Raw genomic sequence first — 15,597 nt, forward strand, 5'->3', positions numbered from 1 at the left:
TTGGGATTCTGTTAAGAATCCCAAGGATGGACATAACCAAGTGTTTCCTCTTGGAGAAAACTCACGGGTATCTTTCTCCTCCAGGGAGGGCACTGACTTAATGCTTGAATCTTTGCTTGGTCCACTGTAAACTTAGGGGACCCAGTAAAAATGGTGCTGCCAACTCCTTGTGCAGATGGAGTCTTTTGTTGGCTCTGTCCCCAGACTCAAGCCCCACCTGCAGTGCCCTGCTGTGAGTCCACAGTTCAGAGCCTGTCTGTCTGTTAGCAGTGTGACCCCCTTAGGGGTCCCAGTCCTTACCAGCAGGGTGTGCTTCCGCACTGAGCAGGGAACATTCATTTTGAAAAAAGTATGGATGGGAGAAGTGTCTGCCCCTGAAAGAGAAGTCACTAATTAGAATGATTTCTAACTATTTTTATCTAATAATCTAATGTGCCTTTCTGTGGTCCTCCCAAGTTTCTTGTTGTAATTTGAATTTATGTCTTCTTGTGATAGAATACGACGTCTCAGAATGTAACCAAACGGCCAATGCAGCAGCTGCAGCCAACTGCTGCCAGAAACAGTAACTTGCGTGAGTTACCAATAGCGCCCTCGCACGTCATGGAACTGAGTAACAGTCGTGGTGCATCCACCCCTGGTGCTCATGGAAAGCCGATGGACAGCATGTCACCACCCTTGAGACCTGGGCCTAGGAACACACAGGGGAAGACGGACTTGAAGGCCAAGCCCATTAGCCCTGAGGGTCAACCTAAGGAAGAAGCAAAAGCAGAACCAGAGGTAGGACTCTTTGCTATTAAAAAATAACAGGAAGCCTTATAATCCATTTATACCCCTGAGTTCACTCTGATCTGGCGAGTTATCACCAAATCTTACCACTTTTTCTCAACTAGGTCCTTCTTTTAACCTCACGGTCATGTTCATATAACATACACCCTCATTCTCACTGGTTTTGATATTAGATGGTATTTATGCACTTGCACAGTTAAAATTGTATGCTATAGAGTCTGTTTATGTTGGGGGTTGGCAAACAAGTCCTTAAAGCGTTGAGATAATAAAAATGTCAGACTTGATAGTCCAACCTGTTTCTCATAATATTCAATTCTGCATTGTTAGCACAAAAGCAATTATAGACAGTTCTAGCATCATCAGAGGTGGCTGTGTTCCAGTAAAGCTTGATGACAGAGTAATGCTAGGGTAGATTTGGCCCGTGAGCTGTGTAGTTACTTAGCTGGTTCTCAATGTGGACCATTTTACACTGTGCACGGCTAGAAGATAGGACCACTTTTTTAACCTTTAAGTAGATTTTTTTTGGGGGAGGGGGGGGAGCTTATTTCGACCTGTGCTATTATTGCTGATTTCCAGTAGGTATAAATATAAGAATAAAGAGTAAATGCAAGTCGGTATGTAACATGGTTTCCAATTGAGATCTTATTTGCACCTTGATTGAGTTGTGGCCGCTAGATTATTTTTTTGTGTAGTGGTGTTAGTACAGATTTGGTCCTGAGCTTTTTAATTAGCTCTTGTTAAGTATTGGTAAAATCTGTGTCACTGGTCTCCTGGAAAAGAAATGGCTGTGCTTGTCTCATGCTTCTGTGCAGTCAAGATTTAATCCTAGGCTGTTGCCAGAAGTACAGATACATGCCGTGGGCAGTGTCTGTAAGTCCTGGGTTCTAACTAGGACGAGGTGTCTAATGGAGCATAGGTGAGAAGCACACCCTTGGAATGACCCACCAGCGCCAACACCATTTCCCTGAGCAAGTCACTTCACACTTCACTTCTCACAAGCCTCAATTTCTTTAGCCATTGAGTGCATGTGCCTGGGATATGGTATTGATAAAATTTATGTAGAATATTATAAATTAGTGTCATGTGTTAACTTAATATAAAAGAATGTCATGAAGAGTGTCCTTTGATAAAAATATAGGCAAGTCATGTTTTCTTAATTATATAAAAACCAGTCAACACTAATAGTTAAATTTGGAGGGAAGTCAGATTTTCTGCTAATAAATTGTAAGCAGTTGTAATGTGTTACTAATCAGAAGTGTCAATATAAAGTCAAAATATTGAGTTGACATTTAATAAGCTCTTAATAGAAGAAGGGTGACTTGGTTTTAAAATCAAATATATGAAAAAATTAGATTTACAGACTGGATTGGGGCAGTTTATAAAAAATCTTTGCTAAAAATTTTATCCTGCTTTTAATTTACATAGCCAGCTCTTCACTCATCACAGACTGGTTCAGAAAAATTAAGTTACATGCACTTTTATAACAACAGAATCTAAATAAAAGGACAAAAGTGGCCTTTAGGCATAGCATTGCTGCACATGGCTGTCTGTTCTTTACTGGTGATTCAGTGGGTTCTGCAGTGTCAGTTTCTGTAGAACCAACCAGGTGCTTGTGCGTGGAAAGGAACTTGCAGGTGACCATGTGTACGCAGTGTCTTCATTTGTTTGCTTTCAGTTTTCTGTGCACATAGAATGGACCAGAAGTAAAATTTTTTACATCTTAAAATGTCTTCTATTTGTTTTGTAGTTTATTTTCTTACATTCACTTAATCGATAATGATACGATAAAGGACAAACCTATTTAGAAGTATTCCCAGCTATGTTCTTGAACATACTGGTACTTTAACTCTTTCTTGGTTGCTTAGGGACACATCTCAGTGACTGTTACTGCGTTTGAGGCAGGGAACCCTGGACCTGTCACTACTCCCCAGCTGTCTGCTCCTCCATGAGTGGCCTGGCCCCTCACTTTTTCAATGCTGTTTACTTGTTACACCTACCTGTGTGGCCTCATCTGACTCCAGATTTGCTGTTTCACATCTGCCCTAAACTTTCAGTTAGATAGCTGACTTGGTCAGAATTGCTTCTAAAATGACAAGCAAGCCCTGATGAGGGCCCGACTCTGTCCTGTAGGTCAAGTGCATGGGCTCTGGGGGCACCAGTAGGGTCTGCAGTTATATTTTGGTTTTAACTCCTAATTTTTAAGGTTTGTTTGTTAATAGCTGACCTCTAGATAGATTAATTCCTATTGCAATCTTTTGTGAAGGATCTGTGGATGGAGCGTATCTGTGATGCTTTTAAAGAAAATAACTGCCATTTTTAACAAATGCCTAACTTTTTTTTTTAATCCTCACCTGAGGATATTTTTCCATTGATTTTTAGAGAGAGTGGAAGGGAAGCGGGGGAGAGAGGGTGGAAAGAAAGAAAAACATCGATGTGAGAGAGACACATTGATTGGTTGCCTCCTGGACATGCCCCAATTGGAGAGGGGATTGAGTCTGCAACTAAGGTGTGTGTCCTTGACCGGAATCGAACCCGGGACCCTTCAGTCTGTGAGTCAGTGCTCTGTCCACTGAGCTAAACAGGCTAGGGCTAAGTGCCTAACTTTTAATAAACTTTCCTTATTGCATGGTTTTGGTGAAAGTTACCAGACTTTCCTGAGATTTTTTTTGGTAGACTCTCATAATGGTCTGGGGCTGGCATATTAGAGCTTTCCTTAGATAGCATTAATATTCCAATAATGCCATTGACAGCATTTTGATTCTGAGGAGAGTGCATGAGTTCAAGGTCAGAGAGATTGACTTGTGCTGTTCATTACCACCAATTATTCTGTGACAAATGAGTTTGAGATCAGGCTGAAATTCTGTACGAAAAATCAATAGTTCTAATCAGGCCCTTTCAGGTCATTTACACCCACCTTTTGTTGGCTCGTCAGAGAAGAGCCAGATAAAACCTGTGTGACAGTGCGGCCCCTACTGTGGCTATTTCCATTCAAAACATATTTTGATATCTTAAATGAATGGTTTAATTGGTTTCAGACTTATAAATGAATGGAAATGTACATTCTTTCATTTTTAATATTCTGATAAGATTTTCTAAGTTAGCTATTGCATAATTTTCCCCCTCTTCAGAGGAAGGCGTTATACTTAGTGTCTTTCAAATTTTGAATGAAAGGGTTTTTATACTTTTGCATTTTCTGAGTTTGTAGAAATACACTGGAACGGTCGCCTCGTCTGGTGCTGCCAAGTAAGCCGTGTGTGTTCTCTGTTCCAGTTTCCCGATGAAGATGAAGAAACGAGGCTGTACCGCTTAAAGATAGAAGAGCAGAAGCGCCTGCGGGAGGAGATCCTGAAGCAGAAGGAGATGCGCCGGCAGCAGCAGGCCGGAGCCAGGAAGAAGGAGCTACTGGAGAGGCTGGCGCAGCAGCAGCAGCAGCAGCAGCAGCAGCAGCAGCAGCAACAGCAGCAGCAACAGCAACTCTGCAGCACTGGGGCCCCTGCGGAGCGGGAAGAGCCACCGGCATTGCCATTGCCGTTGCCCACCAATGGAAACCCCTTGCTACCCTTCCCTGGTGCCCAGGGCCGACAGAATGTGAAAAACAGACTTCTCGTGAAAAACCAAGATGTTGCTCTTTCAAGTCTTCAGCCGAAGACGTCAAACTTTGTGCCACCTGGTGCTAACATGCAGTATTCAGGACAGCCAGTCAAACCACTGAAGCACTTGAGACACAGAGTCCTGCAGGCACAGCCCGAGGATGGGGACGAGCCGCCCCCAGCACAGACCGCCCGAGTGACAGCCCTCCAGGGCCGGCCCCCTGACTCCAAGCCTGGCGCCAAAAGGACTGTCATGCACCGGGCAAACAGCGGTGGCGGAGATGGGCCGCATGTCAGCTCCAAAGTCAGGGTGATTAAGTTGTCAGGTGGGGTAAGTTGACGAGGTCACTGTGCCTCTTGAATCTCTGCATCCTTCACTTAGAATGCCCTCATTCCCAGAGCAGGTGTGTGAGCAGAGGGAGGTAGGTTGCTTCTGTACAGTCACGTGGACCAGCCCTTCTTTCGGGAAGCTGGTGTGAGAGCTGCAGTGTCCGTGCTGACCATGGTGTTCAGTTGTCTCTGTCCTTCACTTATGAACACAGAATTAAACACAAAATTTCCTTTACACAAAGCAAGTGACTCGTGTGTAGCTTTAGATTCAGGGACCTTTCTCAGTTTTAGATTCTTTTTGAGGATAATTTGTGGTACTATTATGAACACAGAATTAAACACAAAATTTCCTTTACCACAAAGCAAGTGACTCGTGTGTAGCTTTAGATTCAGGGGCAACAGGATGAGCAGAGTTCTAAAGTGCAACCACGGTGGCCCTGGCCGGTGTTGCTCAGCGGTTAGAGCTTCGGCCTGCACACCTGAGGGTCACGGGTTCCATTCGCAGTCAAGGGCAAGTACCTGGGTTGCAGGTCAGAGGCAAGCACACTTTTGTCTGTCTCCCTGTGACAGTGGCCGTTTTAGATCACTCTCCCTAAGGTTAAGGCAGTCATTGCTGTTTTCCAGCCCGGTTTGGACAATTTAGTTCTTGAACAGAGGCAGACAGATGTCCGTGGCACAGGTTGTCCTTTCAAGAAGCCATGTGTAGATACCTGCTTTTTTATAGAGGGGGGCTTAGCCTTGCTGTACTGACAGGATTCCGCAGCATATTCTGGGTGGTCCGTACAATTGTTGTCCTGTCACAGTACTGGTGTGTGTGGTTTGTCTATAAACTGAGGAAGGAAGGGGAAGCCGGCCAGTGGTGATGCCTTTACAGACCACAGCCTGTACCCTGCAGGCCCTCCGGGGAGGACAGTGCACAGAGGACCGTGAAGGGGCACGTGTGGTGTTATGTCCTGTGCTGTGCCCATTTGGGAACATCTTGTGAGCTATTTACATAGTGCAGTGTTAATTGGTTTTATTTCTGGGCTTGTAGACTAAAACTTTTGATAGAGTAATATGAATTAGAAATTCCATAATAGGACCCATAATTTTGTTTTACTTGAATCTGTTTTTCTCACCTCCATTCATGGTGATTCAAAATGTTGATGAGCAGATGGCCTATATTCCATCAAATTATTTTACTATTATATGCCTTTGTTATTTTTAGATGAGAACTCAAAAGTTAATCAGTTTCCAGTGTCTGTGGCCCTTTGCTTTTGACTTTGTTTTAAGCACACTTGGTCAGTGTCTCACTTTCATGGGCCAAGGTCGGGAATAGAGCTTTCCAGTGGCCTCCATGGGCAGGCTGTGGCTGTAAGAAGGGAAGCCAAGTGCATTCGGGTCCTGGTGGGCTGGCAGCTGAGCTGGGGGCTCAGCTAGCTCCATGTCGAAGAACAGCTTGCAAATGAATCAACACCTTTCCTTTCAAAGAATTGAGCTAGTTAAATTTTTGCTCTCTTTTCTACAGTGTAAAAAATATTTTTCATATCATTCTATATTCTAAAACAGTGGTTCTCAACCTTCTGGCCCTTTAAATACAGTTCCTCATGTTGTGACCCAACCATAAAATTATTTTCGTTGCTACTTCATAACTGTAATGTTGCTACTGTTATGAATCGTAATGTAAATATCTGATATGCAGGATGGTCTTAGGTGACCCCTGTGAAAGGGTCGTTCGACCGCCAAAGGGGTCGCGACCCACAGGTTGAGAACCGCTGTTCTAAAACTATGCTATATAATTTTACAATACACAGAAAAACAACAGAAGAATTTTACATGAAAATAACTATCTGCCAAACGTTGGAGTAGCTTTTTAGTTCTTTTTAATTCTTAAGTAGTAAGTTAACTAACCAACCTGTCTGCAATCTCCACGAGGATTTTTCCCAACAGCTCCTCTAGTAGCATGTTGGCTACTTTCAACTCTCCGAGGATAAATGCCTTGTTTGTGTCTCTCTGAACTGGAATAAATAGTATTTTCTAATGGCGAGGGTTGTGTGTGTGTGTGCAGTGTGTGTGGGTAGGAACTATTTCTACGAGAGCATATTCTTAATTGTGTTTATTTCAGGCAATACAAAAAGAAACAGTTCTGTTAAGTGTTGTGTGTGCACATTTCTTCTGACTTTAATTTCTGTCCCTGCTGGTCCTTCTCCTGTCAGCTGTGGCGTTAATGCCCTGGGCTAGGCCGTGAGCCCAGGTCTGAACTGGCAACTCCAGTGAGGCTCTGACAGGGTCTTAGCATTTGGGAGGATCAGCTTATGTACTGTACCTGTGCAGGGTATTATTTATGCATTTCAGGTTCATAACTAACTAAATAATTGGTAAGTATTAGTTCATATAATTAATTTCTGTGTTCTTGTACATTCTTAATGAGCTTCTTTACATCCTGTTAGTACAGAAGTACAGTAAGTATCATATTTATAAGGTTTCCTAGAGAGGTTTACTTGGGAGTCTGTTTTATTTCCTTGATTCAGCGGTTCTCAACCTGTGGGTCGCAATCCCTTTGGCGGTCGAAAGACCCTTTCACAGGCGTCGCCTAAGACCATCCTGCATATTAGATATTTACATGACGATTCATAACTTTAGCAACATTACAGTTATGAAGTAGCAACGAAAATAATTTTATGGTTGGGTCACAACATGAGGAACTGTACTTAAAGGGCCAGAAGGTTGAGAACCACTGTCTTCATTCTTCTCTGACCTAGGCTGGCATCGATGTAGTTAATTACATTACTCTTTGCATTAGTGGTCTCCTGGTCCAAGTAGTTGACTCTGGACAGGACAGGAGCCAGTCTGCAGCGTTGTTCCTGAAAGTGCAGTCAGGGTGTGTCCCTGGGGCGGTGAGGGAGAGGCGCCTCGCACTCAGGCCAGCACAGACTGCAGGTGCTTTCCAGCCTCCTCAGGTGGTTCTCTGTGCTGGACTTGTGAGGTGATGGTGCTTCGGCACAGAGTTCTCTTCCGTCAGTTTCTATATCACATTACTTACAATCAAATAACTTATCTTTAGATTTTATTAAATTGGGTTTTTTGAAAAGTGAAAGAGCCTGCGACTTAAGGCAGGTTTTTAGTCTGCTCTTCCGTTGCTTATCTTTGAAGTGACGTTAGTTCATGATCGTTCTTCCTCTTGGTTGTAATGAGTGCATGGCGGGCGCAGGAAGCCTTTCACAAAGAGCTCAGGGTGGCTTCTTTCTTGCTGTTGGTTTCCACAGTCCTGGCGACCATGCTTGTCTGGGTTTACCGCTCGCAGTCCTTCTTCACTTTCTTCATGGGCTCTCTCTTGAATCCTGATTGTGTGGCCATTTGGAAATTCCTGTTCACGGAGCATAGAGGTTGAAGGGCTCCCTCCCCAGGACTGAGAGAGTGCATTTGTACCTGACGCTGGCCCAGGTTCGGATGGTTGTCTATAATTAATTGCCCTTGGGACCCTGAACAGTTATTTCATTTTTCTGAACCTCAGTCTCTAGTCCAGTGATGGCGAACCTTTTGAGCTCGGCGTGTCAGCATTTTGAAAAACCCTAACTTAACTCTGGTGCCGTGTCACATATAGAAATTTTTTGATATTCGCAACCATAGTAAAACAAAGACTTATATTTTTGATATTTATTTTATATATTTAAATGCCATATAACAAAGAAAAATCAACCAAAAAAATGAGTTCGCATGTCACCTCTGACACGCGTGTCATAGGCTCGCCATCAAAATTGCTAATGATGTGAGGGATGAGTAACTGCAGCCTCCTGCACGCCCCCTACTGGGGATTGAGCCCGCAACCCTGGCATGTGCCCTGACCACGAATCAAACCTTGGCCTCCTGGTTCACAGGTCAACTCTCAATCACGGAGCCATGCTGGCTGGGCTCTTCAGACATTTTTAACCCTTTGCGGTCCAGTTTTATTTTTGGAATTCAAACAGTCTATTCCAAATTAATTGACGGGATTGAATGTTGAAGTTATCTGTCTCACTAGACCTCAGCTCGACGGACCTGCTCCTGGCTCCTGGTCTGTCGAGTCAGCCTCCACGTTGGACCGAAAAGGGTTAAAGAGGAGACTTAGCTAAATATTGTGTCGAGTGCCCTTTAATTTGCTTTGTCTCCCATTCCCTCATGATGGGTGTCAGGCGAGTGTTTTTAGTAGGGACATACAGAAGGATATTGTGTCCTCCTCACTGAGTCCTACCGCTGGTTTGTCCGGTGTTGGCACTTTGATCACTGAGTCAGGTGGTGTCTCCCAAGTCTCTCTATTGTAAACTATAGTCTTACCCTTTGTACTTGATAAGTAATTCATGGGAAGAGCTTTGAGATTAACGATCCCATTTCTTGTGGATTTGCAATGTGTTAGCAGCATTGACATTTCTAGGGCCAGCGCTGCCTTTCTGCTTGTTAGCTGTCATGTTTCTGCGGGAGTAGCTTTCTCTTTGCCCTCACTTATTTATTTGTTCATTTATTACAGCAACATGGGCTTTGAATTCTTATTTATACAATGAATTGTTATTAGCATTATTTATTTGGGTGTTGGAATGGTCCCAGTTGGCATGGGAGTGCCCTGGTACGCTGGTGCTGTCCTTGGGAGTGTCCCCAGCATTCCTTAGACACACCCTTGCTTTTTGGTGCAGAGTTTTAGGTTCCTCTTATGGCTTCTGAGCCTCAGCTCTGCAGTAGCCCTGTGTCCTCCTGGTGGAGAACACCCAGACTTGCTCGCTGGGTGTCACTGCGTCTGGGCCCTATCAGCATGTCTATCCATCTATGGTGAGTTCCAAGACTGAAGGTGAATCAAGAGATCTCCTGCAAGAGTTGGATTCTTTTGTATATTACATTTCTTGAAATAGGTCATCAACCTGAGTAGAAAATACTTTCTGTTGCATTGAATTCATTTTTTGAATGATTGTCCTTGTGTGAGAATTCCAAGAAGATTAAACACCACTATTTAAATATTAAAATGAGTCTCTGTGGACCAGGGTTAGTGTTAGGCATGTTCTTCTGGCAGGACTGAGGTCAAGGTACTGCAGGGAAGGAGGGTGTCCTGAGGAGGTCTCAGGCCCTGCCCTCCATGGCAGGGGTGGAGGTGCACTTGGCGGTGGCTGTCGCAATAGACCTGACTTGGGGCTGAGGAGCTTTGTGTGCAGCTGCAAAGAAAGAGCAGCTCCTTAGCCCCCAGGTACTATGCAGGCTCCAGCGTGTCACCATTGCAGGTCACAGCAGACAGCCGGTGTTGAGTGTCTGATAGGGAGACCTGAGAAATGACTGCGTGAGAGGAGGTGGGATTGCCTGAGAGCACGGAAGGAAAAGGCCCTCTGGGCAGAGGGGAAGAGTGCGGGCAAAGTTCCTGTGGGAAAGAAGCCACAGCCCGTTTTCTAACTGGGAAGGCCACTCCGGGGCCAGGAGAAGGCAGTCAGACATGAGGTGGCAGAGGACAGACCTGTGATGGGACGATCAGACAGTGAGGGAAACTGAGTGGAAAGACACTGCTCTGGTGTGGGTGGGGGCAGGGACCAGTGGGGAGGCACCTCAGGACGTGCGACCCCAACTCCCACCTTGCCCGCCTGCTGCTCTCAGCCAGGGCAGGCAGGAAGCTTCTGCCTTGCAGAGCCTGGCCTCACCCCTGTAGGGGCGCGGGATGGGGGCTCTCTCTGGAAGAGTCTGAGTTCATGGCTCTGTGGCTGGAGGAACCCACATTAGCAGTTGTCTCCTTTTCAGACCAAGACTCATGTGGCAGGAATTGGAGAGCCCGGGGTATGACTCCCTCAGAGGCTCAGGGCTTTGCTTTGTTCCTCCAAAGGCCAGTTAATTTTGCTTCTTAAAGATTTCCCCAAACCTAACAAATCTCAGGGAAAGAGAATGTTGAGAGAGAGCCCTTGAGTCTCTGTGCCATGTTGCCACCTGCTGTCAGATCCAGTGTGTGTGCCTATCGAGTTCTTCTCCGGGAAACCCAGCTCAGCCCATGTGGACCCACTCCGAGATTATGGGGAGCGTTCTAGATGGACCTTGTTGAAATACTTGTGTGCTCGCCATGTGCCGGGTAGCTTATCGCAGAGAATAGGTGGACGCTGCCAAAGGGATGTGTTCTCACCGCAGGCTGCAGCTTTAATTAGGGAATTGACCAAGGAGCCTGAATGAGAATGTTAGCCTGCTTATTTCTCCTTAGCATTTATCCTTCAAAGACAAAATGGAGCCTTAAATGTGTTTGCATTTAGGAACTTCGTATAGCATGCATATCATTTGTTGTCCAGCTTCTGAGTGAGCTGAAGATTACAGGGGGAGGCCCAGCATTGTTGTGGTTAATAGAAACCTGTGCGGGGAGGCCTGGGGGCTGTGAGATCGTGCATAGCCCTGACAGTGAGGTGGGCCTTATCGGAGGGAGAATTCACAAGAGGCTGCCCTGGGACCCCAACCACTGTCCTTTGGTGTGTCCTGACAATGTTATCTGTCCTCTCAGGACGGAGTATCAAGTGTCTGTCATGAGTACAGAAATTAATTTAATGTCACCTGAAGACATGCAATTAATCTTGTAGAGGTTTTCATAATACCTTTACAGAAAGAGTTGCCAGTTTGGCGGATTTGGACTTTGGGGTTTAGGAGAAGATAAGGAAAATTAATTTTTCATCAGGGTTAATACAACCTAGCAGGGCCACAAAGGCTGAGAAAAATGGTTGGGGAATTTGTCAAAGTGTTGTCACTCTAGAATAATGCTGCTTAGTGTCTGATAGGTGTAATCAAGAGTTGAGATTTCTATAGAGAAGGATTAATCAATTTGCTCACTAGTGAATGCAAGTCAGTGATATCACTTCTTCATGGGCTTTAAGAATGAAAATAAGATTTGATCTGTCAAATTGCAGGGTGCCCTGACAGTATCAATAGGCCTTTTTATCTGTACATTTAAACCATTCGTTATAAATAAATTTGTCCTGCTTATGATGGTGGCTACAGACTGCATTATTTTATAATGATTAAGCTGATAAAAAGTATTCTCTACTCTTTCTTAATTCAGGAAGCTTTCTTTATATTTAAGAAAAACGACTCTAAAATACATTTTATGGTACATTAAAAGATAATTGTTTTGGGGAAAAAAACAAAATATTTCTAGTTTGGTGTAATATAGACCAAACTTCTTTTTAAAAATATATATTTGTATTGATTTCAGAGAGGAAGGGAAGAGGAGAGAGACAGATAGAAACCTCAATGATGAGAGAGAATCATTGATTGGCTGCCTCCTGCTTGCCCCACACTGGGGATTGAGGCTGCAACCCAGGCATATGCCCTGACCGGGAATCATACCGAGACCTCCTGGTTTTATAGGTTGATGTTCAGCCACTGAGCCATGCCTGCTGGGCCCTAACTTCTTTTTTTCGCATCTGTTTTGAAGGAAGTGAAATATTTAAAATCATGTCTAAACGCACTGCAGTGGAAGGAATGGTGGGGTAGGCCTTATAGGAGGGAGAATTCACAAAAGGCTGCCCTGGGACCCCAACCACTTTTTTGGACTACAACAAATCTGCCATCCACAGATGACCAGTTATTTCCTTATGTTCAGATAACAGAATTCTGAAATTTCTGATTTGAATCGACAGCATTTTTTAATTTATATCTTTCAGTGCTATAACTATATGCCTAAGTTCTAGAAGATTCCTAAATAAATGTGTGCTTTCAGTTTGGTCTGTCCCTGTGTGAGTCTGGCCACAACTAGTGAAGAATAGTTTGGCTCTTTCCCAGCCAAACTATTAACTGAAATAACTCTGGAATTAAAAATTTTCGGTAAGAATTTGAAAAGGAAGAATTGTTCTCTCATTTGGGAAAAAAAGCCTTTTCTTTTAAAAAAAATTTTTTATTGTTGAGAGTATTACAGATGTCCCCCTTCTTCCCCCCTTGTACCCCTCCACCCAGTTCCTGCCCTATCCTAGGCCTTCACCACTTTAATCTCTTCCCTCCCCTCTACCCTCCCTCCCTCTGAGATTCATTAGTCTATTTCATGTTTCCATGCCTCTGATTCTATTTTATTCATCAGTTCGTTTTGTTCATTAGATTTCTTGCTTATTTATTTTGATTTTCAATTGTTAATAGATATGTATTTATTGCCATTTTATTGTTCATATTTTAGATCTGTTATTTTTTTTCTTCTTCGTCTTCGTTTTCTTCTTCTTCTTAAAGAATACCCTTCAGCATTTCATGTAATACTGGTTTGGTGGTGATGAACTCCTTTTGCTTTTTCTTGTCTGTGAAATTCTTTATCTGACCTTCAATTCTAAATTACAGCTTTACTGGGTAGAGTAATCTTGATTGTAGGTCCTTGCTATTCATCACTTTGAGTATTTCTTGCCACTCCCTTCTGGTCTGCAAAGTTTCTGTTCAGAAATCAGCCGACAGTAGGTAATTAACTGCTTTTTCTCTTGCTGCCTTTAAGATTCTCTCTTTGTCTTTAACCCTTGGCATTTTAATTATGATGTGTGTTGGTGTGGGCCTCTTTGAGTTCCTCTGCTCTTCCTGGACTTGTAGGTCTATTTCTTCACCAGTTAGGGGAAATTTTCTGTCATTATTTCTTCAGATAGGTTTTCAATATCTTGCTCTCTTTTCCCTCTGAAACCCCATAATGCGAATGTTGGTACACTCAAAGTTGTCCCAGAGGCTCCTTACACTAATCTTCATATTTTTAGATTATTTTTTCTTTCTGCTCTTCTCATTGGCTATTTTTTGCTTCCTTATATTCCAAATCGTTAATTTGTGTCTCAGAATTCTCTACTCTTGAATCCTTATAAATTGTTCTTTGTTTCAGTTAGTGTATTCTTTTTTTCTGATTGGTACTTTTTTATGTCTTTGATGTTCTTATTAATTTCCTTGAAAGTCTCACTAAGTCCCTTGAAGCTTTCATTGAGATCCTTGAGCAATCTTATAACCATTGTTTTGAACTCTGTATCCAGGAGTTTGCTTGCTTTCATTTCATTCATTTGTGATGTTTGTCTTCACATTTTGGCTGCTTCCCTGTGTTGGTTTCTGTGTATTAGGTAGAGCTGCTATGTCTCCTGGAATTGGTAGAGTGGCCTTGTGTAGTTGGTGTCCTATAGCGTCCAGTAGCTCAGCCTCCCCAGTCACCTGAGCTGGGCACTCTGGGTGTGCCCCTGTGTGGGTTGTGTGCAGTCTTGTTGTAGTTGAGCCTTGATTGCTGTTGGTGTCACTGGGAGGAATTGACTTCCAGGCCAATTGGCTGTGAGGACCAGCTGTGTCTGCAATGAAAGAGCTGCTGTGCAGTATACACCCCTATGGAGCAGGACTTACTTTAGTGGGGCTTTGGTGCTCACTGAGCCTGCCCCTTGAGTGTGTTGCTTGTGGATGGTAGAGTTATAATCTGGTATGATCTGAAGCTATCTACTGGGTACACTGGCTCTGGGGCTTCCTGGGAGGTGCAAAGTCAGCCACTGCCTCGGGTCACCCAGCAGGAACCACAGAGTGATCTGCAGATGGCTGCTACTTGTATTGGGCTAAGAAGTCCCCAGGTGAGGCCCAGCTGTGATGCAAGGCAGGCTGGTGCTAGTGCTGGGTCTTGGGCCTTTTATTGATAAGTTTGGGGCACGCTGACTCCAGCTGCTGCTTGTGTAAGAGATTTTAGCAATGTGTGAAGCCTGAGCATATGGAAAAGCTGCTTCAAACAGCTTGGGTGGGACAACAAATTGGATGGGGGAGAGCCTGAGGGAATCACTAGGGCAGAGTGAACAGTGTGAGCCACACTGATGGAAACTCAGATGTGGCTGTCAGTCAGCTTTGTGACAGAGGAGGTCATAGTACAGGAAAAATGACCCCTGCGAGCACCCTTGTCTGGGAGAAAACTGCCCCCGAGTTCCTGTCCCAATGCCAGACAGTCTAGTTCAGTGATGGCGAACCTGTGACACACGTGTCAGAGGTGACACGCGAACTCATTTTTTTGGTTGATTTTTCTTTGTTAAATTGCATTTAAATATATAAAATAAATATCAAAAATATAAATCTTTGTTTTACTATGGTTGCAAATATCAAAAAATTTCTATGTGTGACACGGCACCAGAGTTAATTTAGGGTTTTTCAAAATGCTAACACGCCGAGCTCAAAAGGTTCACCATCACTGGTCTAGTTCCTCTTGTATGTCCCTGGAATCCCCCCAAAGCCGCCTTCCAGTGCTGGAGCTCAGAGGAAGCAAGGCTGTGTAAATTGTGCATGGACCCTTTAAGAGGAACACCTGGGACTCCAGCAATCTCTGTGTCATTCAACCACAATCCCCCCCTGGTTTTTACAGCCCAAAGTTACAGGGGCTTTTCTTCCCTGGGCTGGGGGTCTGATTGTGCAGCTGGGACCCCCTGCTTCTCATGGGAGGCCTTGGAGATATCCCTCAGATTAAAAAAATGCCACATGTGGGTGCTGGACTAGCTTGTTCCACGCCCCCGCCCCTCCTACCGGTCTTAATGTATTTTCTTCTTTACTTCTCTAGTTATTGGACTATCATTCAGACAGCTTTCAGGTGGTTCTGAATGATGGCTCTGTATTTTAGCTATAATTTTGATGTGGTTGTGGGAGGTGGTGAGTACCAGTGTTTACCTATGCTGCCATCTTGGTTTTCCTGGGGAAAAAAAAAAACACACCTTTTTCTTACAAAATGTAATAACTTATCGTTAAGCCTTGAGTGCTCAGCATGATTTCTAGAAAAAATTGCAAAAATGCAGCATTATCATAGTTGTTCTTCATTTAATTCACTTGAATGATGGTTAGTCCTTTTGTTTTCATAGCCAAGCTGGAAGCAGTCATGGGAGTGGAAGAGCCTCCCCTACCAGGGGGGACAATAGGGCCCAGCACTTTTTCTGTGACCCAGAGCCTGGAGTTTTCAATTGTAAAGAGGATAAAA

The 15,597-nt window shown here is 44.0% G+C and overlaps 1 protein-coding gene across 4 annotated transcripts in view; it reads left to right on the forward strand.

The window, feature by feature from the left end:
• RBM33 (RNA binding motif protein 33) overlaps positions 1-15,597 on the forward strand; it is a 119,044-nt gene that overhangs the window by 81,686 nt on the left and 21,761 nt on the right. For all 4 annotated transcript variants that reach the window (XM_014532259.1, XM_014532260.1, XM_014532261.1 and 1 more), the window contains 2 exons: positions 496-777; positions 4,057-4,707. In XM_014532259.1, the coding sequence (XP_014387745.1) occupies positions 496-777; positions 4,057-4,707 (933 nt within the window). The remainder of the gene's footprint in view (positions 1-495; positions 778-4,056; positions 4,708-15,597) is intronic.

This window comes from Myotis brandtii, unplaced genomic scaffold (genome assembly GCF_000412655.1).
Source record: "Myotis brandtii unplaced genomic scaffold, ASM41265v1 scaffold868, whole genome shotgun sequence".
Taxonomy (NCBI): Eukaryota; Metazoa; Chordata; class Mammalia; order Chiroptera; family Vespertilionidae; genus Myotis; species Myotis brandtii.